Consider the following 26,319-nt stretch of genomic DNA (forward strand, 5'->3'; position numbering starts at 1 on the left):
CGTACCCTTTTATGTAATGATGTTTACGTTGAATTTATATTAGTTCACACAAACACTCCATCCATGCTTTTGTTCCGGCCCTCCGGTCCAGTTTAAGAACCCATTGTGGCCCTCGAGTCAAAAAGTTTGCCCACCCCTGTCCTAAGCAGAACACTTCAAAGATAGTGACATTGTAAAGTGCCTTCTCTTGTTCCTTATCTATGAATCGGGGATAAAGCTACCCAGCATACAGGATTATGATATGGATAAAGTAAAAAATTTAAGTGCCTGACATCAGGGCTCAGTAAACAGCTCCTTCCTGCTCAAAATCCTTCTCTGTGACCAAAAAAAAAGTAATGAAAATAATTTCATGTGTTTTCTGAAGGATTACTTCATGTTTCAAACCAAGTTAATATTAAAAGATTTAACAGTTAAAAACTGTCATCAAACCATAAAGTTATAGATATTGATGGATTTATTTTTAGAAAATAATTTCTGAGCACAATCTATCCCTTAAAGAGTTTCATAAGGTTGATGAAACAGCTCTATTTTGGTAACAATGATCACTGTCTACTCTGGCAGGTGCTAGTGAATTAAATGCTTGCCAGGTTAAATCAGAGCAATGCCAGGCAGACAGTGAATGCACATGCTATGAATGCATACCCCCAAATAAAAAAAAAATCCTTTATTGCCTTGAAAATTTGCTGTCCTAGAGCTTTCAAAATAATGACACAATCTTCCTGTATTTGGAGAAAGCAATCAAAGGCATGGATACATAAATACATGTTTTCTGACTTATTCTATTATCTTTTGGTATATTGGTGAATTTTTCTCCCATTATTAAAAGACACTGGGGCCACAGTTGAAAGAAAACAAAAGAATGATTCCCTGAAGTTAGAAAAAGGGGGGACTGTGGCCAATAGTTGCACACTCCACTTTTCCTCTACTCAGTTTTTAGTCTAAAAGTAGAATTTTAGTCTAAAATTACTCCTGAGTGCACATTTTCAGAACATAACAAATCCAATGCATCCAAATTTTTATTAAACTTAGTTTCACCTTTACCAACTTACTGCAAAACCCCCCTTCCCCACCAAATCGGAGTTCAGTGTAGTTACAGTCTAATCACATTTATACAGCGAATTGAAAATTACTAACTTACCTGGACAATTACTTCTATATTATGTGTACTATTAATGTAGTTTCTTGGGTTCCACTTCAGTGTGAAAATAGGACCAGACAAATGAGTAGCTTCCCCTAAATGAACTCCATCGATCTTAACTGTGACAGAAGTAATGGAGGATGAGGAAAAGGCCAAGACTCTGAAATAAAAGCATATATAACACAGGTTTTAGGTATTTGTCATTGTTTTTATAAAGGAGAATAACCTATTAAAACCTGAAAAGATAAAAGTATAGGCAGAATCATGACATGGTACTATTGTAGGGACCACTATTCATATAATTTGGTTCAAGCAGCTTGAAACTAACATGGGGCTTGCATGCTTCAGTAACGGAGGACTCCAACATTCCCCACCTGCCGCTGCAGGCCTCTGAGCTGGCAGTTTGAAACATAGTTACAAAAATAGAAGCTAAACAAAACCCCAGAAACCAGCTTTCAGCTAGCCAGGATCTCAGACCTGGAGTTGAAACAGAGTTTCGATTGTAGAACCTAAACAAACCAGATACCTACTTTCAGGAGCGGAGGCCTAAGAGCTGGAGCCTCAGAGCTAAAGCTGGCTCAGAATAAAAATTTAAAAAAAGAAAAAAAGGAGCAATTGGGAGCTTCAGTCCCAGCCTGAAAACAGCCCTCAGCCCCTCACCCAGACTGGCCAGGCACCACAGTGGGGACCCCCACCCTGAAGGGTGTGTGACCAGCTGCAAACAGCCATCATCCCCTCACCCAGGATGGCCAGGCACCCCAGTGGGGACCCCCACCCTGATCCAGGACACCCTTCAGGGCAAACCAGCCAGCCCCCACCCATGCACCAGGCCTCTATCCTATATAGTAAAAGGGTAATATGCCTCCCAGCACCGGGATCAGCGGAGCCATGAGGCCAGAGAGGCACCGGGATCAGCGTGACAGGGGGCAGCTCCCAAACCCCCTGATCACCCTGCGGCTCTGTGTATGACAGGGGGTGGGGCCACAACCTCCCTATCCGCCCTGCTCTGTTCCTGACAGAGTGCGGCGCCCCAACCCCCTGATCGGCCCTGCTCCGTGTGTGACAGGGTGCGGCGCCCCAACCCTCCCCCCTCCCACGGGCCCTGCTCTGTGTGTGACAGGGTAGAGCCATAAACCTCTCCATCGGCCCTGCCCAGAGTGTGAGAGTGGCGGCACCCCAACCCCCTGATCGGCCCTGCTCTGTGTGTGACAAGGGGCGGTGCCCCAACTCCCCTATTGAACCTACTCTCTGAGTGACAGGGGGGAGCTCCCCAACCCCCTGATGGGCCCTGCTCTGTGCGTGACAGGGGGCAGCGCCCCAACCCCTGGATTGGCCCTGCTCTGTGCGTGACAGGGGGTGGCGCCGCAACCTCCCCATCAACCCTGCCTTGAGTGTGACAGAGGATGGTGCCCCAACTCCCCAATTGGCCCTACCTTGAGCGTGACTGGGGGTGGCATCGCAACCTCCCAACCCACCCTGTTTTGTGCATGATAGGGGGCGGCGCCCCAATTCCCCAATTGGCCCTGCTCTGAGCCTGATCAGGAGCTGCACCTAGGGATTGGGCCTGCCCTCTGCCACCCGGGAGGAGGCCTAAACCAGCAGGTCGTTATCTCCCGAGGGGTCCCAGACTGCGAGAGGGCACAGGCCAGGCTGAGGGGCCTCCCCTTCCCCCCGAGTGCACAAATTTTTGTGCGCCGGGCCTCTAGTATATATATAAAAGCCTAAGCAACCATTACGACTGGAATGACCGGTCGAACAGTCGCTATGATGTGCATTGACCACCAGGGGGCAGATGCTCAACACAGGAACTGCTCCTGGTGGTCAGTGCGCTCCCACAGCCAACCTCCCATGGCCGGGGCAGCATTGACGTCCGGTGTCCGTTCCTTATGCCTGCCCTGGTGACCATCACCTCCTCTCCCAACCCCGCTGGGGCCTTTGTGCCCCAGGCTGGGATGGGGAACCGGGGGTGGGTGGTGGTGGACACAGCCCCTATCCCAGAGGGGCAGAGGGCCGGCTCCCTCCTTGGGGCCGGTGGCCAAGCTCCCACACCCTGTCCCTCTCCCCAGCTGGCAGGTTCCAACTGGCCCACTACCCACCTCCAGCGGTGGCGGTGAGGCGGCGAAGGAAGGAGGAGTTGGAGAGGTAGGGAATCATGCAGTGGCAAGGCGCCAGCATCTGTTCCTTCCACACCCTTCCCAGCGACCTGTTGCCTTCTCCCCGGGGCCCGGGCTGGGACAGGGAGCCGGGGGTGGGTGGCAGTGGACGTGGCCCCTTTCCCATGGGGGCTGAGAGCTGGCTCCTTCCTCAGGGCCAGTGGCCAACCCCCTGTCCCCTGTCCCTTCCCCTGGCCTGCAGGCCCTAACCGGTCCTGATCACCAGCCAGGCCTAGTGACCCCACCCATGTACTGGGCCTCTAGTCCTATCTAATAAAGACAGAAAATGCAAATTGACCGTAACTTCACAACAAAGGTGGCAGCGCCCACAGCCAATAAGGAGGGAATATGCACATTGATGCGACAAGGTGAGAGGCGGAAAGGCGGCTCCGACCGGAGCAAAGGTGGTGCGGGCAGCCAGGGGAAGGAAGGTCTATTCTTGCATGAATCTTCGTGCATCGGGCCTCTAGTCTTTACATAATGTTTAATTGTTGAGACAACTAAAGTGGGACATCTCATAGCTGTTACATGGGAATGCAGTCACAATGATTTATTCTCCATCAATATCAAACTGAAAGTAAATTCTGAAAATTTTCTACATACCTGATGTGTGTTGAGTGAAGGAGTCTTTCTAGTGGTTCATGTTTAGAACTATAGAGGAGCGACTTAGGATTGGTGATAAGTATCACAGGCCACTCACCAAAGATCAAATCTGAAAAGCTAAAGAGGTCATGATCAAAAGCAAAGATGCGGTACCTAGAGACCAGAGAACAATAAGGCAATTAGTCACTTCACATTTTAAGAGGCATGAAGGTTAAATACAGAACAAATGTAAAAATATAAAAGTATACTTTTTGAGATCATGAATTTGAATGCAGAGTCAATAATATTGTTTTTCTGTCTTTTTCCCTGGCCCCTATCACTTTATACTTCACATTTGTCACAACAACTGGGATCTGACTGAAGCCATGAATTTAACTGTACCTTGATAAATGTCTAGTACATAGCATGCACTCTTTAATTTTTAAATTCATGCTTGTTTATTAATTCATTTTGAACCTGAGATATTCATCTTAAGCCTAATATCTGACATTCCTCACACCATCAACAATGCTACATAAAATATTAAAATAAACACAATTAGAAACCTTTCACTTGTCTGTTAAATCTTTATTTCTATAATTTCAAAGAAATTAACAAAAGTTAAGTTGTCTTGATTTTCTAAATGCACAATGAAAGTTATAGAATAACCAGTTTTGCCCTAGCTGGTTTATTTCAGTGGATAGAGCATTGGCCCGTGGACCAAAGGGTCCTGAGTTCAATTCTGGTCAAGGGCATGTACCTTGGCTGCAGGCCCAACCCCTGGCCCCTGGTTGGGGTAAGTGCAGGGGGCAAGCAAATGAGTTGTCTCTCTCACATTGATGTTTCTCTCTCTTAAGTCTCTCTCCCTTCCTTCCACTGTCTCTAAAAATCAATGAAAAAATATCCTCGGGTGAGGATTAACAACAAAAAGGAATAACCAGTTCTGCATTTTCTAACTTCTAGAACTGAGAAATAATTAACTATGGCAGAAACAAGAGTGTTCACCAAATACTCCCTGTGCTCCCTGGCATTTCCCAGAGTCCCTGGTATTAGGTTGGGACAATGTGACTAGTTCTGACCAATGGCCTGTGAACTGAAGTGACACATACCACACTTCTGGTCCAAAGTACGGGAATTGAAGTGTTGAAATAGTGGCCTTTTAAGATGGAGGAAGTCTGAATCCCTGTCACCCTCTAGAAGAGAGTTGGCTTGACTCATACCAGCTTTATATGAATGAAAAAATAGACATCTGTTGTGTTAAGCCACATCTTTTTATTTGCATCTACAACAAAGCCTGGCCTAATATTACTAATCTACTATTTTTTAAAACTATTTTACTAGTACAATTTAAATGTTTAGTAAGGGCAGGTAAAAGTTAGGTACTTTCAGTAAAACTCGAAATAAAACCCCAGGGTTAGAACACAGGAGAGCAGGTGGGAAGAGGAAAAAAAGTTTCATAATTAATGTCACTTAAATAAAGAAGCCGATCAAGGATTAGGAACAAGGCAGTTCCAGCCCAGCCCACAGCCTTTCAGTCATGAAAAGACAGGTCTTATAAGGCTCAAAGTAATTACAGTAGCCAGTAGCCAACTAATTATAGGCTTCAAACGTAGCTCTTACCCAGATTCTACAAAACCAACTAAAATGAGTAAGTACCACCTACAATGTAAAGCTGCTTTTTAATTAATGGAGATAGTTAAAAATGGAAAGAAAACATACTCAGCTCAGCAAATATTTATTGGGTACCTAATATCTTCAGAGCACTGAGTCATAATAAACAGTAATTGATAATAGTTAAACAATGAAGTGATACTCATCCATACTTAAACTAGTGCACTTAAATGGTATTATCAAAGTTATGATATATTCAGTTCTCTTTCTATGTTTAATTATACTATATGCTTTTGATAAGTTATGTTTCTTCTTAGGAAGACATTAACCTTAACAAAACCAATTATCATCTATTTGAAGAACTTAAATCACTAACATCTTATAGCAATAACTAGAAATGTAGATAAAATTCAGGGGAGCCCTGGCCAGTGTGGCTCAGTTGGTTGGTTGGTTACCTATTCGATTCCTGGTCAGGACACATGCTGGAGTTTTGGACTCAATCCCAGGTAGGGGGTTTACAGGAGGCAGCCAATCTGTTTTCTCTCACATAGATGTTTCTCTTTCTCTCTCTCCTTTCCTCTCTCTCTAAAAATCAATTAAAAAATAAAAATTAATAATTAAATTAAAGCCCAGCCAGCGTGGTTCAGTGGTTATCATTTATGAACCAGGAGATCACGGTTCAATTCCTGGTCAGGGCACATGCCCGGGTTGCGGCTCCATCCTCAGTGTGGGGCGTGCAGGAGGCAGCCAATCAATGATTCTCTCTCATCATTGATGTTTCTATCTCCCTCTCCCTTTCCTTTACTCTGAAATCAATAAAAAATACATATATTAAAAAAAATTAAATAAAATTCAAAAGAGAAAATTACTTATTTCTAGTCATAGTGTTTTTCTTTCTCTCTTTTAAAATTTTATTGATTTTATGCATTCATTGGTTGCTTCTTGTATGTACCCATTGGAGATCAAATCCACAACCTTGGCATATCAGGATGATGCTCTAACCAATTGAACTACCCCACCAGGGCTGGTCCTAGTGTTTCTCAAAGTTTGGTCCATAGAGTGCCTGGTATGCTTTTATTTATTTATTTTTAAGTAACATATTTTTGCTCAACAGCTTTTATTTATTTACTTTTATATATTTTTATTCATTTCAGAGAGGAAGGGAGAAGGAGAGAAATATAGAAACATCTGGGGATCGAGCCCGCAACCCAGGCATGTACCCTTGACTAGAATCAAACCCAGGACCCTTCAGTCTGCAGCCAACGCTCTATCCACTGAGTCAAACCAGCTAGGGCCCTGGTATGTTTTTAAAATATGCATTTTCTTGGGTCCTTACCCTGACCAACACGATCAAAATCTCTAGAGGTAGAGCCTAGAAAGTTTTATCTATATATATAAAAAGTCAGAGACTGTAGTGCCGTCACGACCATAACGACCTAACGACCAGTCGCTATGACACCCACTGCGGCCAGCGAACCGGCCTGATCTGGGCCGGATGGCCCCCAACACCCTGATCAGGGTGGGGCCAGCCGGCCCACCACCTTGGCTGGCAGAACTTTGGGGTCCGGGTACCTTGGAGCTGCTCGGTCTCAGGCTCGGGCAGCTGCGCAGGTAAAGCTCTCCCTTGGCAGAAGTGGACCTGGGATCAGGGCGCTGGAGTCAGGGATGGGGTGGGGAGGCTTTCCTGGTGACCATAGCAGTCCCTGCAGGCCGCGCACAGCACCTGGGTGTCTGGCTTGGTCGGAACAGCAGCAGGAATAGGGGTCACGGGGTGTAGGGGGCAGCGGCACATAGGAGCCAGGAGGTGCGAGGCCCGACGTGGGCTCTTACCCCATCTGCTGGGCCCAGCAGCACCAGCAGGTGGGCCATGATGTGCTGCGAGGCATTGGGCGGCAGACAGGAGGGGAAGTGAGCCAGGAGGGCAAGGGCCCGCACCAGACAGAGCCCCGAGCGACGTGGGCAGGGCTGGAGCTGGAAACCCTGGCGAGGTGGGCGGGCTGCAGCCCCACGCCTTTTCGGCCTTGGCCTTGGAATTCAGAGGTCAGCCCCACTTCAAGAGAGAGGACGTGGTGGAAAGTGGCAAGGCAACAGAAGGGATGGGAAATGTTGTGGCCATCTTTGGGAAACAGCTGCCACGGTCTTCAGTAACTATGAACAGATAATCTTTGGTCTCGGTTCTACAGAAGAGGAAGCTGAGACTCAAAGAAGGGAGCCTTCCCCAACACCTCAGCCACTTCTCAGACCTGACCCTGTGTAGCATTGTTTTTGTTGAAAGGAGAGGATCCAAGATGTTTTTAGATCTTTGCTATTTTAGGCAGAAAAGAATTTAGCACAGGGAATTGGTGCTTGGGAAATCATTGGAAAGCTGGAGGAGTGGGTCTTAGGCTGGGCCCCTAGGAAAGACTCCCTGCCCAGCGGGAGGAGCTGCCCCTCAGCCACAACTGAATTCTAGGGCACTCTGGCACAGCTGTGACCTGGGGATCGGGAAACTGCTGCCCCCCCCCCCAAGTGCCCTCCAGCTCCCACAAAACAGGTCACTGGGCACTGCCTTTGCCACAACTGCCTGTGCACAGCCTGGATTCTGCTGCAGAAATCCTCCACATCTCTGCGAACATGATCACCAGCAGCAAACAGCCCAAACTGCGGGAAGATGCCTCTGCCCCACTTTTGCCTTCAAAATATTGTGCAAGCGCATCCCATCGGCAGAAACGAATTCATATCCAGAAACCTAGCTGCAGAGGAGTTTGGGCAATTTCAGACTTTTGTCTAGGAGTGAGATCTTGCCCATGTACTTCATGTGCCTGGTATTGATAAAAATGGGGCCCGGCTGGTGGGGCTCAGTGGTTGAGCATCGATCTATGAACCAGGAGGTCACGATATGATTCCTGGTCAAATTTCGGGCTTGATCCTCAGTACAGGTGTGCAGGAGGCAGCTGATCAATGATTCTCATCATTGATGTTTCTATCTCTCCCTCCTTCTCCCTTCCTCTGAAATCAATTTTTTTAAAATGGGGTCATACTGTATATATGTGTTATAACAAGTTTTTCACTTCATAGATCACTAATGTCTTTCCTGTTAAAACCATACTTAGAGAACATTATTTATCATTCATTTTAATTGATCTCAGAGAGAAGGGAGAGAGAAACATTGTTCCATTGTTTCCTGCACTCACTGGACTGGGTATTGAATCTGCAACCTGGGTATGTGCCCTGACTGGCAATGGATCCTCCACTTTCTGGTGTATGGGATGATGCTATGCTGGTACCCTGACCCCAAATTCCAGCATCCAGAACTGTGAGAAAAATACATTTCTGTTGTTTAAGGCACACAAATTTATGATATTTTGTTTTGGCTGTCTGAGCTGACTAATCTATACTAATAAAAGGGTAATATGCTAATTAAACCAGGTCAACTGGACATCTTCTGGTTGTCCTTCCAGACAAAGCCACGGTGGCAGAGGCCAAGGCAGAGGCAGTTAGGGGCGATCAAGCAGACAGGCAGGTGAGCAGTTAGGAGCCAGTGGTTCCAGACTGTGAGAGGGATATCCGACCAGCAGTCGGACATCCCCGAGGGGTCCTGGAACGGAGAGGATGCAGGCCAGGCTGAGACCCCCCCCACCCCCGTGCATGAATTTCATGCATCGGACCTCTAGTTTTTAATAAGATCCTCTAGAATTCTTATGCATACTAGAGTTTGAGAACTATTTCCTAATGGATGTGTCTTGAAAATCCAACATAACATAGTGATAGCAAACATAACTGTTGTAAAAAGTTTTTGCACAACAACAATTGCCAGGTACACAAATTACTTCAAAAACAGAAGTATCACAAGTTTTTCCTTAATTGGGATTACCCACGATATCATTAGGAAAGCTATTATTGCTTTAGCAAACTTAACACATTGCGGATGAATCACGAGAATTCTCGCTTCATATTACAGTGTTTTACAAAATATCATACTTTAAAAAGATATTAGCTTGTAAGAACATGTAATAAATAACTTCAAAATGCAATGGGTATTTAATTTTAAAGCATGCCTTTAACATTTATGTAAAACGTTTTTTGTACTAGTTCAATAGAAACTTATCTGGCCGCTGGGTAAAGCTAGCAATAAAACTACTGGTCCATAATGTGTTAACATGTATAAGTTTTATTCTGTGGGGTAACTACCCCTTACCTTCTGTTGTTCTTCCAGTCTCCCACCTCAAGTTCCAAAGTGCCCTGGTAGTGACGAGTGTGCAAAACAGGCATCAGTCCACCAAGTGTATGGAGGTGCCCACACAAATAAGCTATAGCTGAACTAACCAATGAAAAATAAATGGAATAATGAATAAAAATAACTTGTGTGCCGAACTCATACAAATATTTCTTCAGAAAAGCAAGATAGTAGAGCAATATAAAATAACTAAAAACAATTAATTTTAATTTTAGAAGCCTGCCTCACCTCATTATTGACTGAACTCCTGGTGATGGAGAAAGAATAGTAAATGTTGTATAGTGTCCAAACCAAATAGTGTGGTTGCTCTGATTACTTTCCTTTGACAATAATAAAAGCTCCTCCATCTGTTTCTAAAAAGGAAGAAAAATAGAAGAATCTTTTAATTAGGCTCAGGCTGAAATCTAATGTCAATAGATTAAACAATACCCTTCAAATATTATCATAAAAAGTGTATTATGTTTCGGGCTGACACCCTGCTAATTAATGACCTGTATGGATGTTTGTAAGTTTCTAACTGTTTTCACATATAATATAAACAGGGCAGGTATTACCCCCATTTAATAGATGAGGGAACAAAAATAATCAACGTAACCTTACATAATTTTTAAAATTTATAAATTTCTTTATAAAAATAAAGAAACACTAGCCTTTTCAGCCCTGTATACCACACTGTAATTAATAAAGAGGATACTGATACTAAAACAAAATACATATTATGTCCATAAAAAGCCTTGTACCTGAATGTTTCTAACAGCTCTAGTCATAGTAGCCAAAAATTAGAAACCATCAACAAATTGCATATAGCCATACAACAGAATACTACTTGGCAATTTAAAAATAAAGAACTGGCCCTGGCCAGTTTGGCTCAGTGGATAGAGCGTCGGCCTGTGGACCAAAGGGTCCCAGGTTCAATTCTGGTCAACGGCACATACCTTGGCTGCAGGCTCCTCCCCGGCCTGGCCTCTGGTAGGGGTTCAGGAGGCAACCAATCGATGTGGTTCTCTAATATTGATGTTTCTCTCTGCCTTTCCCTCTCTCTTCTACTCTCCCTAAAAATCAATGGAAAATCGGGTGAGGATTTAAAAAAAAAAAAAGAACTGCCCTGGCCGGTGAGGCTCAGTTTGTTGAGCATCTTCAGTGCACCGAGAGGTTGCTAGTTTGATTCCCAGTCAGGGCATTTGCCCAGGTTTTGGGCTCAATCCCTGGTATGGAGTGTGCAGGAGGCAGCCGATTGATGTTTCTCTCTCTCTCTCTCTCTCTCTCTCTCTCTCTCAATCAATAAAGCCCTAGTTTTGCTCAGTGGATAGAGCATTGGCCCAAGGGCTAAAGGGTCCTGGTTCAATCCCAAGTCAAGGGCATGTACCTCAGTTGCAGGCTCAATCCCCGGTTGGGAGATGTGCAGGAGGCAACCAATTGATGTGTCTCTCTCACATCGATGTTTTTCTCTCTCTCTGTCTCTCCCCCTCCCTTCCACTCTCTCTAATAATCAATGGAAGAATACCCTCAAGTGACGATTAGAAAAAAAAAATCAATAAAAATGTATTTTTTAAACAGAAAGAACTGATATACACAATAGTATGGATAAATCTCAGAAACATTATACTGAGCAAAAGAAGCGAAATACAAGAGTACATTCTGTATGATCTCATTTATATAAAACTCTAGAACAAACAAAAGTAATCTATGCTGACAGAAAACCCCCGAACAATTGTCCCCTGGGACTGGGGGTGGAGACTGACTTTACAAGAAAACTTTCTGGGGTTCTTAGTTGTGGTGAGAGTTATACACCAGTATAGACATTTATCAAAACTCTGCAAACAACCTGGCCAGCGTGGCTCAGTGATTGAAAGTCAACCTATGAACTAGGAGCTCACAGTTTGATTCTCAGTCTGGGCAGATGCCCAGGTTTTGGGCTCAGTCCCCAGAAGGGGGCATGCAGGAGGCAGCCAATTAATAATTCTCTCATCATTGATGTTTCTCTCTCTCTCCCTATCCCTTTCTGAAATCAATAAAAAATATATATACATATATTTTTTTAAACTCTTCAAACAGTTGAAATGAGTGTATTTTATTATATGTAAATCATCCCTCAAGAAGTTGATTTCAAAAATAACTTGCACATATGTAAATATACATTAATATTATCTGTAAAGTGCTATTGGCAATAAATTCCTGGGCCCCACCCTAAGTGTTTCTAATTTGATACATTGCAAGTAAAGCCGGGAATATTCATTTTATAAGATTCCAGCCGATTTTTATGCAGATGATCCTTGAATCATACCTTAAAAAACATTATTCTGAGGGATACATTTAAAAATAACACTTTAATCAACTCGGTCTAAAGACATTTGGTAGACAGGAAAGAAAATACACCTACATTAAACAAAATGCCTAATATAACACAATGCATCAGACAATATTCTGTTCACTTGATTTCCAGCCCCTCTACACCCTCATATCACTTTGAATCTCTTGCAGCACTTAGCAAATTCAGCCTTTTATGAGTTATTTCTGCACTGGTCTTATGCCCCACCACTAGATTAAATATCTTAAGAGGCCAGGGACTTGACAATATCACCTCTGTATTCTTATACATGGACACATACGTATTGCATATGAGCATGTGCTCACTAAACACTTAATGAGTTGTTATTTGTTGTACCAAGAAATAATGAGAGGTTCTCAGATGTGACTTCCCAGTTTTAATCCAGCTTACAAAGAGTTTTCACCTAGCTTACAAAAAATTGTTTAAAAGGAACTTATTTATTTCAATATATATACTGAGAGAAAGAGATAGAGAGAGTGAGAGAGAGAGAGAGAGAGACCTTCAGTTAAAAATGGCAACTGCAGGGATTTAGGAATATACCATATAGTATACAAAGCTGTATGCCCTGTACCTTGCTAAGTGTTACACTTAGTACATATTTAATAAATGTTTACTGAATAAATATAAGTATAAAATGTGAGGTACTTATAACAGTACTGAAGTAGCCAGTAATTTCTTCTGGCTATACCTGCAGTCGCAGGAAACTTTTTTCTCAAGCATTTTTAGATAAGGACTTGTTTCCCTAGGATAATTTTAAGTGAGCCACATATATCTGAGAAAAGTAGGTTAGCTACAAAGAGAAGTGAGATTTTTACTGTACCTCATCTAAAATTCCAAAGAAATTATAGGGCCTCTTAGGCCCTGGGTTTAGGGTGGCATCCAAAGAGATGAAAGAATAGTTTCCAAAGGGAGTACTGTGAACATAATGGAAAGAGCCATCCGTACGTATGGCAGAATATTTCCTAAAAAATACAAGACAGAAAAATTTTAATGCAATCATAAAAAAACTGAATACGTTTAAATGCCCTAATATCACACCGTGGTTTGCCTCCCCTGATCTGACAGAGAAACAGACTGAACTAGATCCACAATGGATAACGTGTAAAAGAAATTTTAAAGATTTTTATCCCATTGTCTCTAAAGACAGTAACCAACACACGAAGTTGCCAAGTAAAGCAGAGAAGTAGGGGGCGATTTTAAGCAGTCCACTAACCATTTAAAAAGAGATCAGTCAGAACCTAGTGAAATGGTACCTACCAATCATTAAAACTGTAGTGAAGTCCTACTAAGTACATAGTAGAATTCTTGGTGCAGTGAGATACAAAAGTGTTTATTTCTTAAAACAGGACTACAGAGGCTTAACTAGCGATAAAACCTTGTAAAGAAGCCATCAAACCAGGAGAAAAATGATAGTCTAGGTATGAGTCAGTAAACCTTTTTCAGTTCCTAAAAACATACTGATAACATTCACAGGGTCCATATCCAGTAATAAAAGTCCTCACCATCTTAAGTGTCAATAGTGTTCAGGTGTCCATAAAGTAGGAGAGTGAAGAGTAGAGAGAAAGGATGGGTAACATAGTATATAAAGTAGGCACTTGTTAAATATTTGTTAAATAAATGTAAGGAAAGTATAGATTACATTGGGGTATACCTATATTATTCAAATGTCAGAACATTTTAAGAAAATACCTAAGTGTCCTATATGACTTTTTACCTAAGAGCATATATGAAAAATACAAATAAACTTCTGAAACTTAATGTGCCATCAGGGAGCTAAATTTAAGCCACAACAGCCATCAACTATATCATAAATTATCATACATATTACAGTTAATAGTCAATTCTATTGCCTCTCTTCTTGGTATTTTTAAAATTTTCATTTCAGGGCTTCTTCCTCATTAAAAAGTTTATTTATATTTTTCCTGCTCAATATGTTTTCAGAGTTATTCTTCAGGATTTTATAATCTCATATGTTGTTTATATTGCTATATTTTTGACACGTTAAAATCCAACTATCAAAAAATAAATCCAACTATTTAAAGAGAGAGGTTAAAATATATGATAGTTAATAACATTTTTTGAATTCTGGGTTTTGGCATTCACTGGTGCACCCTTTTTAAAATTATTTTCTTATTTTTTTGTTGACAGTATTACAGATGTCTCCCATTTTTTTCCCCTTTACCCGCCTCTGCCTAATGCCTACTTTCTCCCCACCCTCCCTCCCCACAAGTCTTCACCACCCTATTGTCTGTGTCCATGGACTATGCATATAAGTGTTTTGGTTTATTGCTTCTCCTCCCTGCAACCCCACATCAAGGTAAGTCAGTCTGTTCATGCCTCCATGCTTTCAGTCTTATTTTGTTGGTCAATTCCTTTTGTTCATTAGATTCCACAAGTAAATGATATCATGTGATATTTGTCTTTCTCTGATTGGCATATTTCACTTAGCATAATAGTCTCCAGGTCCATCCATGCTGTCTCAAAGGGTAAAGGGTCCCTCTTTTTTACAGCTGTATAGTATTCCATTGTGTAAATGTACCACAGCTTTTTTACCCATTCATCTATTGATGGGCACTTGATCTATTTCCACATCTTAGCTATTATAAATAATGCTTCTATGAACATAGGGGTGCACATATTCTTTCTGATTGGTGTTTCGGAGGTTTTAGGATATATTCCCAGAGGTGGGATCACTGGGTCAAATGAGAGTTCCATTTTTAATTTTTTGAGAAAACTTCATACTGTTATCCATAGTGCATTCCCATTAGCAGTGAACTAGTGTTCCCTTTTCTCCACATCCTCTGGGGCATTCTTAAGCTCAAGATTTAACTTCAAGATTTCTTTCCTTCAGGTTGATATTTCTGTGATAGATAGATAGATAGATAGATAGATAGATATGAAGATATGTAGATATGTGCTATTTATTAAACTCAGATAGGCTAGGCACTTAGGAACAAAAATCCTATCTAATAATAGACAAACATGGTAATTAACCATACCTCCGATACGCTTTCCATTGGCTAATCAGCAGGATATTCAGATTAACTGCCAACCAAGATGGCGGCCAGCAGCCAGGCAGCTGAAGCGAACAGGAGGCTTGCTTGCTCCAGTGATGGAGGAAGCCAAGGTTCCCTGCCTGCCGCTGCTGGGCTCTGAGCTGCACTCTAAGCAACAATGTTACAATTATAGAAGCTAAACAAACCCCAGATACCTGCTTTCAGCCGTCAGAGCTGGAGCGAGCAGGACCGCAACAATGTTTCAATTATAGAAGCCAAACAAACCCCAGATACCTGCTTTCAGCCAGCAGGCCTGGAGCTGGAGCCGCAACAGTTTCAATTACAGAAGGTAAATAAATCCCAGAATAAAAAAAAAGAAAAAGAAAAAAAAAAGGAGAGACTGGGAGCTTCAGTTGCAGGCTTGGCTTGCCTGAAAACAGCCCTCAGCCCCTCATCCAGGCTGAGAGACCCCCACCCTGAAGGGGGTGCGGGCAGCCTGAAAACAGCCATCAGCCTCTCACCCAGGCACCAGGCATCCAAGCGGGACCCCCACCCTGATCCGGGACACCCTCAGGGCAAACCAGCCATCCCCCACCCGTGCACCAGGCCTCTATCCTATATAGTAAAAGGGTAATATGCAAACTGACCCTAACAGCAGAAAGACTGGGAATGACTGGTCACTATGACACACACTGACCACCAGGGGGCAGACGCTCAATGCAGGAGCTGCCCTCTGGTGGTCAGTGAGCTCTCACATGGAGGAGCTCTGCTCAGCCACAAGCCAGGCTGATGGCTGCCATTACAGCGGTGGTGGTGGAAGCCTCTCCTGCCTCATCAGCAGCGCTAAGGATGTCTGACTGCAGCTTAGGTCTGCTCCCCACTGGTAAGTGGACATCCCCCGAGGGCTGCTGGGCTGCCAGAGGGATGTCTGATTGCCATCTTAGGCCCAATCCCCTGGGGAGCAGGCCTCAGCCAGCAGATGGTCATTCCCCAAGGGGTCCCAGACTGTGAGAGGGCACAGGCCAGGCTGAGGGACCACCCCCCGCCGAGTGCACAAATTTTTGTGCACCGGGCCTCTAGTCTATATATATAAAAGCCCAAGCAACCGTCGCAACCAAAACAACTGAACAGACGACCGAACAGGCTGCGTGGGGCAACCAGGCCAGCAGGGGGGTTAGTGAGGGATGACCAAATGACTGAGCAGCAGGCTGTGTGGGGCAACCAGGCAGGCCAGCAGGGGGGGCAGTGAGGGGTGACTAAACGACGAAACAGCAGGCTGCATGGGGCGACCAGGCTGGCGGGGGAGGCAGTTAGGGGTGACCAGGCTAGCGGGGCTGTGGGGGGAGGAGTTGGGGGCAACCAGGCCTGTGGGGGGGGGGGCAGTTGGGGATGACCAGGCCAGCAGAGGGGGCAGTTAGGGGCGATCAGGCAGGCAGGCAGGCAGTCAGACATCCCCCGATGGGTCCCGGATTGGAGAGGGTGCAGGCTGGGCTGAGGGGACCCCTCCCCCCGCCCCGTGCACGAAGTTTGTGCACCGGGCTTCTAGTATAAAGATAAGAAACTTTAAAGTGATTAATAACTTTACTTTCCCAATAAACACTCAGATCCTAAACCCTATTAATTCTTCTTTGAAAATGTTTCTTAACTCCATTCCCATAGTCACAATCAAAGACACAAACAGTTAATAGAAAGTGAAAGATTTTCATCTCTGTCCTTTTCTTTTCTCACATTAACAAAAGAGGAATACCTCCTCTTCCAAGTTATGGCAACTAATTATATGGTAACCAATTCTTTTTGACATATCATCCTCAAATTGATGCCACCATTCCCATATCCAGGAACTTAGACAGGTTTGTCTTCTCAAGCCCTTTTCATACTGTGACTGGACTACTGCAGACTCTCCTATTTGGTATCCATACAGCTCCACTCTCTCCCTCTTTTTTCTTTTTTACCCTTATCTTTTTGTTGTTATTGTGCAATTGTCTTTATAAGATACTATTTTCATTATGTTACTTGTCTTCTTAGGAACTTGTACTGGATTATGAACTATTACTCATCACATCTAAATCTCTATGCTTCTCACTTAAGACCTCCATTAAATTGGCCCCAAGATACCAGTCCTCATTATGAACCCTAATTTTGGTGATAACCAGTTTCCTTACTGCCCCTAAAAGTTCATTCTAGCTTTTAAAGTTCAGGGAGTTCGCTTTATTTTGTTTTTTTGTTTGGGGCTGGTTTTGTTGTTGTTGTTTTTGCCTAAAATATACCACTCGAAGTATCTTGCTTTTTGAAATGCTACCCCTCTTTTAAGACTGAACACAGCCCAGCCAGTATGGTTCAGTGGTTGAGTGTCAACGTATGCACCAAGAAGTCACTGGTTCAATTCCCTGTCAGGGCACATGCCCAGATTACAGGCTTGATCCCCAGTAGGGAGTGTGCAGAAGGCAGCTGATCAGTGCTTCTCTCTCATCGATGTTTTTATCTTTCTCCTTGCTCCCTCTACCCTCCTTTCTCTAAAAAAAATCAATAAAAAATATTGAAAAATAAAAAAGACTGGACACAATTTTCGCTTCTTTGATAGTCTTTGTTTTACTATGGTTGCAAATATAAAAAAATTTCTATATGTGACACGGCACCAGAGTTAAGTTAGGGTTTTTCAAAATGCTGACACGTCGAGCTCAAAAGGTTCGCCATCACTGGTATAGACTATATTTTTTAATATTAACTCTTTTTTTTTTGTAGGTGACCAGTTTAATAAGTGAACTTACATACAAGGGTTGTCTAGGTAGCTGTATGACCGGTGGATCTATACCCACCTGCCGGAATCTTAAACATTTATACAGAAGTCTTACGAATATTAACTCTTGTATCTCTCATACTATCTAACTAATGATGGGCTCTCAATAAATATTTGCTACTTGACTGACAATGCAGAAATACTGTGAAATTATAATCAAAAGAAAAATCTTAACACATTGAGATTACAGAATCAGTTTTCTAACTCAAGATCCTTTCACATTCACCATCTTTTTCATATTCATTGCACATAAAGAAAACTTTAATATTTGTGTGACATTCTGGAATGAAAGGATAAAGCAGCCAGAGGTGACCAACTGGGCACTTCAGCCACCCTAGAGGGTGAGAAATCAATATCTCAGCATTCCTAAAACCTATAGTATTCTAGTTGACAAGCTATGATCTAAATGACTTCTGCTATGCATCAATGGCAATAAATAAATAAACAAATAAATAAATGTCTATGTGAAATATTACAAGTACCATAACCCAAGAGAAAGCATGAAAGCACATGAAATAAAAAGAATTAAAAGAAGTCCCAAAACAAAAACAAAAAATTGAATGTCATACACATTAAAAAAAAAAAAAAGTTTCCTTTTCTAAATTACCAGTTTCTATAAATAGAAATTTATCTGTTAAAAAATGTTTTCACCCATTCATTGACTGTACCCTTCTTGTAACACATGATGGTCTGTCTTCTGTTCATTACAGTACCTGTAATAATTCTCGACGCTCTCCAGGCTTGGAACATTGAATGAATCTAATTAAAAAGAAAAGAGCAAACATCATCTATATTAAAAAGAAAAATGAACCCTGGCCAGTGTGGCTCAGTTGTTTGGGCATTATCCCATGCACCAAAAGGTTGCTGGTTCAATTCCTAGTCCGGGCACATGCCTGAGTTGTGGGCTCGATCTCTAGTGGAGAGCATGTGGGAGGCAGCCAATCAATGTCCCACTCTCACATTGATGTTTCTCTTTCTCACTCTCTCCCCCTTCCTCTCTTTCTCAAAATCAGTAGAAATATTTTTTTAAAAAAGTACAAACATGTTAATGACTAAAGAAAAATTACAATTCTTTCAATAACACTTTAAATGGTAGAATGCCAATAAATTAGATTGATAATTTTTAAAATTTGAAAATAGAATTCAGATTATCTGGAAACTTGTTTAAGGCAACTAGTATACTGGAGAATAATAAATACAGTGGAGCCTTGACTTACAAGTTTCCCGACTAATGAGTTTTTCGAGATACAGCCGTCTCTCGGCCGATTTTTTGCTTTGAGTTGAGTTGCGAGCTAAAATTCAGGTTACAAGCCAGCTTCAGATATCCCACCGCTAGTTGGCGCAGCGAACATCACAGTGATTTGACATACGATAATTTGAGTTACGAGCTCCGTCATGGAACGAATTAAACTTGTAAGTCAAGGCCCTACTGTACTTTGAATTATGTACTATTTAGAATACACATCAATTTGAAAGTATAAGACTGGATGGTTATTGCTGTTGTTTTAATCATGTGATTCTGGAAGCCAGCAAGGACTGGATTGATACATACCAAGTGCCTCTAAAAAACAGATTACTTTGATAATAGCCCCTCTCCTCTTAAATCTTTTTTTTTTTAATATATTTTATTGATTTTTTACAGAGAGGAACAGAGAGTTAGAAACATTGATGAGAGAGAAGCATCGATCAGCTGCCTCCTGCACACCCCCCACCGGGGATGTGCCTGAAACCAAGGTACATGCCCTTGTCCGGAATTGAACCTGGGACCCTTCAGTCCTCAGGCCGACGCTCTATCCAGTGAGCCAAACCGGCCAGGGCTCCTCTTAAATCTTAAAGAAGATTCAGTAAGAAAGGAATTACATAATGGTAAGGGTCAAGGTTCAGGATGTCATAGAACATTTATCTGGAAATACAGTGATTTCATAGTTTGACAGACTGATTCCAACAGCTAAAACTGCTTCAATTCCAGGAATCCACTACATTTCTAATAACCTTAGAAATTAATCTGTCTGGACAAATATCGTGCACCTATGGATGAGGACAGTGGGTGGGGAGTGAGGGCGGAGGGTGGGGCGGGAACTGGGAGGAGGGGAGTTATGGGGGGAAAACAGAGGAACAAGTGTAATAATCTGAACAATAAAGATTTAATTATTAAAAAAAGAAAGAAAGAAATTAATCTGTAAGTCCATTCTAGCCCCAAAGGAATATAATGTATATGTAACTTCTTGCTTAGTAAGAGAAAAATTGTTATAAATTTTAGTAAAGATTAGTTTCTCCTCCTATGATAGCACAGCATGTATGTATATGCCCATACCATAAACATTTATGCCTATGCAAGTTAAGTTAGATTTTTATGAACTCCAAGGACTATGCAGATTATTTAAACACAAGAGTCTATTTGGTATTTATTACTTGAAATAAGTCAGCACCTTGGCTTGGAAAACTTTTTAAAAAAATACACATATTTATTATTTATTGCAAAAGAATTTGACCTGTACCACTAATTAGGATCAGGGAAAAGGGGAAATGTAAATATAGCAGAGAAAGCTGTAAGCCAGATATCCTATTTTCAATTTATAATTCATAGTTGCTTTGTAAGAAGGCATCTTTTAATCAAACCAACAGCTGTATATTTCACCAGACAGACTTATCTGCTTAAAATAGTAGAGTTTTTAAAAATATAATTAGGTACTTACCACTAATGAATAATCAAATGAAGCAGACAAATTAAGTAGCTAACCAGTAAGAAAGTCAACCTTTATAAAACCAGCAAATCTACTACCATCATGATACTTTTGGAGAAGAGTTCATTTCCTTATTATCACAACAATGATCATCTAAAAACAGAAAGGGATTATCCATTTCTCTCCTCATGCTGATGGGGATTTATTTGCAATTTCAATTTATACACAGTAAAATTCATTCTTTGTGATGTACAGTTCTATGGATTTTGAGAAATGCACAGTAACATATGTACCACCACAATCAACATACAGAACAGTTCCACTACCCACCAAAATTCTCTCTTGAAGCCTCTTTATAGTCAACTTTCTCCCCATCCTCACCCCTGGCAACTGCAATCTGTTATCTACCCATAGTTTTGCCTTTTCTTGAATGTCATAAAACTGGAATCATACAGTATATAGATTGACAAGTTTGGCTTCTTTCACCTAGCAAAATGCATATTTTTTAAAATATTCACCTGGATGGATTTTGCTAGAAGCTTTTCTTCCATATAAAGAAGAAAGGACCATACAACTTTCCCCTCTAAGGCCAACATTGACATCTGTAGTTTCATATTTACTTATTTTTAAAAAATATTTTTATTGATTTCAGAGAGGAAGGGAAAGAGAGAAAGATTAATGATGAGAGAGAATCACTAATCGGCTGCCACCTGCATGCCCACACTGGGGATCAAGCCCGCAACCCATGACCTCCTGGTTCATAGGTTGACGCTCAACCACTGAGCCACACTGGCCAGGTGACACCTGTCGTTTTAAAATCACATATCATAGCTGTATTTCAGAATTGTGGCCTTTAGTATCTCTAAACCTAGGTTACAATGTCCCATTTTATAATCTAAATGAAAGAATCTAGGCTCCTGGAGGAAATAAAAATATAGCCTTAATATATGTGGGTCTTGGCTCTTACCATGATTTCCTTTGACATCAAGCCACTTGGTTTTTTCCATGACCCTTGTTTTCTTCAGGATACTATGGTAAGTTTGCCATTCTACCTTCTGCTGCATCGATCCCAACAGGTCCTTTGTTTTGGCATCTGTCAGATCCCCTGCAGATTTACATAAGAACTGAATCGCAATACAAAATAAACCCCAGAGGAGGTTCCAGGTTCAATTTATTTTAATGCACACTGAAGGAACAGATACTTAAAGTAGTCCACATGTGTAAGCATAGCCACTTTTGAGTCCATTCATTTGTTCCTTACAGCTTAGCAAATGCCTATCTGACCTCCTATATTAGAAATGGGTTGTGAAAAAATATATATTTAAAGAGAGCATGGACTGACCAGTGTGGCTCAGTGGATTGAGCATTGACACCTGCACCAAGAGGTTGCTGGTTCAATTCCCAGTCAGGGCACATGCTCGGGTCGCCGGCTGCATCACCCATAGGAGGCAGCCGATTGATATTTGATGTTTCTATCTTTCCCTCTCCTTTCTTCTCAATCTAAAGAGCAATAAAAACATATTTTAAAAAAAATAAAAAAGAGAGCATGGGACTGTAATGAAAATTATAAGAAATTCCAACAGTCTGGGCAGGTGCCTAATGTCTATGGCAACGGCTGTCATCTAACCAAGTATTATTTTTACAGCAAGAAGCAAGCGTAATTTAAGCCTCAAACAATTGACAATATGATTAACTGTAAAAAAAAAAAACATGGAAATACGAGTGCGTTTTGTTTTAAAGGTAACTTTTGAGTTGTGGTTAAAGGGCTTTCCCTAATCCCCTCTCAAATTCAGGAATGCCACATCAAAAACAGATACAAACACAGCAGACATTAAGATGAGGACACTGAGTCCTGCTTCTACCGCTTTAACAAAACCTTGCTATGACAAATCTTTTGTCCTGGATCTTGACTCAGTTATCCACAGGCAAATGGAAGTATAAGGTGTTATCCCCTCGACAGGAGGAGGACCACCGGGGGCCGGGCTATAGTGTTTCCCGTGTTCCCAAAGCCAAGGGCTGCAGCCCCGGCTATCATTCTACCTTCCCGACCACAGAACAGCGTGACAGCACAGCGACCCTCCCTACCTGTTGCTAGGACGAGAGCTGGTTGAATGATGTCAATAGTTTCAGAACAGAACTTTTCTAAGTCTGCAGCTCTGCCTGGGTCATGAAACCTGCTCAGGTGAAGGTCGGATATCTGCCGAAAGCAGGTATTAAACAGATATCTGAGTCAGGAAGAGGCAGCACGCACAGAGCGACCCAGCGGCTCTCTATGGGGGCAGGAAAAAGCAAAGATGCAGCGCAACAGCGAACCCACCCCGCCAGGGAAGGACCGAGGCGCCCCCCCACCCCCACCCGCGCCCCCGCCCCCGCCCCTGCCCAGGGTTGGGGGCCTGAATGGGCACGGGTCCTGCCCCGCGGAAACTGCCAGCCTCTCACCGAGTCCTGCCAGCTCCGCACCCAGGCCCTCCCCCCGCCCCCCGCCCCCGGCCAGGCCCCCCCAGCGTCACCTGCAGACCCCAGAAGATATTGCTGGCTCCGGGGCCCGGTGCAGGGTGCGGCCTCCTGCGGACGCGGGTCTGGGGCAGCGGCGAGGTCTGGCCGGCCAGGCCGTAGTGCTCCAGGAGCACGGCCGCCAGCGCCGCGGCCACCAGGACCGCCAGCACCCGGAAGGCCAGCACTGCAGCCATACCGCCCGCCCGCCCGGCGCGGCGCGGCCCCGCGGGAGCGGCCCTGGCCGACCTTCGGGGCTCGGTCCGGAGCCTACCGCGCCGCTCTGGAACGCCGCCGCCGGCCCCCGCGCCTTCCCGGGCACCGGCCCCTCGCGGCCGCCTGCAGCTCTGGCTTTGGTTTGCGAAAGTAACGGGGGTGAAGACCAGCAGACCCAGAGACCCCCAGCGCCATTCGGGGCTGCCGAGGGGCGTCCGGGCAGGAGCCGGTTCCGGGAGGCGGGGCTAGAATTCCGGCCCCGCCTTAGTCATTTCTGACTCTTGTGCGTCAGCTTCCTTACCAATAAAACAGCTTAATGATACCTCCCGGGGCGTATTTCACAGGGTTGTGAGAATCAAAGTATGCACGAGGACTCCTTTTAAATTGCAGCGCGCACGCGCGCGCGCACACACACACACACACACACACACACACAATAATAATAATAATAATAATAAATTGCAGTACACATGTGACAGTTGACTTTCTCTGGCCCCTTCTGATTATTAACAACCTGCTTCCATACGTGGGTTTTTTTAGATGTAATACCAATGTTTTGTGAAAATTTTTTTTCTCTTAAACCTGATTTCCCATGCATTTAGTTACATAGTATTCCAATGGAGTGTATACCGTTCATTTAATACATTTTAAATACTTACAATGAGCCAGACACGAAGAATTAGATTCAGGCTGAGGAAAAGAGTGAAGAAGTAAAATGGAGTCGCTCTGTCAAGCTGCTAAATTATAAAAAATCAAGTAGGCTAAGGCAAAGGAAGCAATTCTCTTCTTGCTTTAACTAGCCTGGGAACTTAACCTTGGGCATTTTTCAGTTGTGCAGCGGTGCCTGGAAATACCCAAATTCCACAAACCTTTGAAGGGCTTAAGAATGTTCATGTGCTGCCGGACTGGGGAGCATCGACCCAGGAACCAAGAGGTCATTGGTTCAATTCCTGTCAGGGCATATGCTTGGGTTGCAAGCTCAATTCCCAATAGGGGGCCTGCAGGAGGCAACCAGTTGTATCTCTCTCACGTCAATGTTTCCCTTTCTCTCTTTCCCTCCCTCCCTCCTTTCTACTCTCTCAAAACATCAATGGAAAAATATATTCTCAGATGAGGATTAACAACAACAGAAAAAGAACGGATAGTATTTCTGAGTGACAGAGATTGGGGGTGGGGAGGTGGGGACGAGGAGAAGCCTTTTCCACCAGGACCTAACAACAGGAACTAAAGTATTAAGGTGAGAAAAATGCATATTGAGGAGACAGTAAGTATTTTATTTGGCTGGACCTAGGTTTTATCTAGAAGAATAACAGTAATGAGACCAGGCCCTTGGTTTCAGCCACATTGTGGAAGGCCTTTATAAATGCCAAGAGTGAAGATAGATCTGGCAATAGCATTGGAAAGCGACTGGACAGGGCAGAGTTGTAACAGAGAATCCTGTTAGAAGGACATTGGAATAATCCAGTGCTATGGTCAGAATGTGTCCCCACAAAATTCATATGTGGAAATCCTAACTCCTAATGTGGTACTATTTAGAGGTGGGCCTTTGATCCAGTCCTCATGAATAGGATTAGTGCCCTTACACTAAAAAAAGACCCTAGGGAGATCCCTGCCACATCCCCCCTTTGAGGACACTGACAAGTTAGTAAGTCTGCATCCTGTAGGAGGGGTTCGACCACGCTGCACTCTGCTCTTAGACTCCCAGCCTCCAGAACTGTGAGAAATAAATTTCTGTCCTTTATGTGCCACTCAGCCTGTCATACTTTGTCTTAGTAGCTTGAACAGACTAAGCCATCCAGGTAGTGAGAGGAAAATGGAGGAAGAAGGAAGACGGGAGAATATGACACTGAAATTAGAAAGGAAGAATCAGATGTAAAATTGTAAATACAGAACCTACAGAATTTGACAGCTGACTGGGAGGAAAATAGTTAAAAGCTAATATTAGCCCAGCTGCGGTGGCTCAGTGGTTGAGCATCAACCTATGAACCAGGAGGTCGTGGTTCGATTCCCGGTCAGGACTCAGCAAACTAGATTTTATTCTCCTGGGTAGCTCAATTGGTTAGAGATCCCAATACATCATGATTGCAGGTTTGATCCCCAATCAGAGCACATACAAAAAAAATCAACCAATAAATGCATAAATAAGTGAACAACAAAAATCAATATCTCTCTGTCCCTCTAAAAATCAATAAAAGAAGTAAAAATATAAACTATTAAAATGTACACTCTATTTGACCTGATATTTCTACATGTATAGCTAATCCTAAGGAAAAATATGGATGTTTACAGAGATTTACCAATAAGTAAAGTTATTAAAGCAAAGTTTATAATAGGAGAAAACTAGAAACTACAGTAAATTGTCCACAATATGTCTTAAAAATAGAATGGCACAGCCATATAAGGGAATAACATACAGTAATCTTAAGTAATATTGAAGAAAAATAGCATGTTAACATGTTAATGAGTATTTTCTAAAACTAGAGTATAGTGTATTTTACACACACACACACACACACACACACACACACAGAAAAAAAATGCCTGGAAGCATATATACCAAACTATTAATTATGGTTATCTTTGGGATAGTGAGATTATATGAGATTATGGTTATTTATGTTCGCTTTGCTTATCCATATTTCTGAGTTTTCAATAATGACCATGAAAAGAGAAAAATAACCATTTTTTTGAGTTAGCAAAATTTTCTATAGGGGACAGTAAATACTTTAGGCTTTCTGGGCCAGACTGTTTTATTGCAACTATGCAACTCTACCGTCACACAAAAGAATGAGGTGGCAGGGTTCCAAAAAAAACTTTATAAACATGAAATTAGAAGTTCGTGTATTATGAAATGTTTTTCTTTTGACTTATTCAACCAGGTAAAAGTTGTTCATAGCCTAAAGGCTGTACAAAACAGGCAACAGGTGGATTTGAGGGCCATATTTTGCTAACCCCTGTTTGAGAATAACTATTCTCTTCTTGCACAACTCATGTTCCTTCAGTGCTGAATTATCTTGATTTTTCTGTTTGGTTTTCCAAGTTCTTATCACTAACTCAAACTTGTTACCAGTTGTCGAAACCTCTAGTTCAGGGGTGGGCAAACT

At 42.7% G+C, this 26,319-nt stretch overlaps 1 protein-coding gene across 8 annotated transcripts in view; it reads right to left on the minus strand.

Annotated features, from left to right (window-relative positions):
• The window catches only part of TMEM62 (transmembrane protein 62), a 61,682-nt gene that overhangs the window by 25,329 nt on the left and 10,034 nt on the right, over positions 1-26,319 (minus strand). Inside the window, exons 1-9 of one of the 8 annotated variants that reach the window (XM_059703731.1) lie at positions 23,017-23,468; positions 22,592-22,703; positions 21,474-21,611; positions 18,536-18,581; positions 12,850-12,991; positions 9,929-10,053; positions 9,662-9,784; positions 3,895-4,047; positions 1,139-1,298 (exon numbers count right to left, since the gene is read on the minus strand). In XM_059703731.1, the coding sequence (XP_059559714.1) occupies positions 1,139-1,298; positions 3,895-4,047; positions 9,662-9,784; positions 9,929-10,053; positions 12,850-12,991; positions 18,536-18,581; positions 21,474-21,611; positions 22,592-22,703; positions 23,017-23,196 (1,179 nt within the window). In that variant the 5' untranslated portion in view covers positions 23,197-23,468. Of the gene's footprint in view, positions 1-1,138; positions 1,299-3,894; positions 4,048-9,661; positions 9,785-9,928; positions 10,054-12,849; positions 12,992-18,535; positions 18,582-21,473; positions 21,612-22,591; positions 22,777-23,016; positions 23,469-26,319 lie in introns of those variants that run through there. The other 7 variants (XM_059703767.1, XM_059703750.1, XM_059703756.1 and 4 more) reach the window with 7 other exon arrangements.

This window comes from Myotis daubentonii, chromosome 1 (genome assembly GCF_963259705.1).
Source record: "Myotis daubentonii chromosome 1, mMyoDau2.1, whole genome shotgun sequence".
In the NCBI taxonomy this organism is placed as follows: domain Eukaryota; kingdom Metazoa; phylum Chordata; class Mammalia; order Chiroptera; family Vespertilionidae; genus Myotis; species Myotis daubentonii.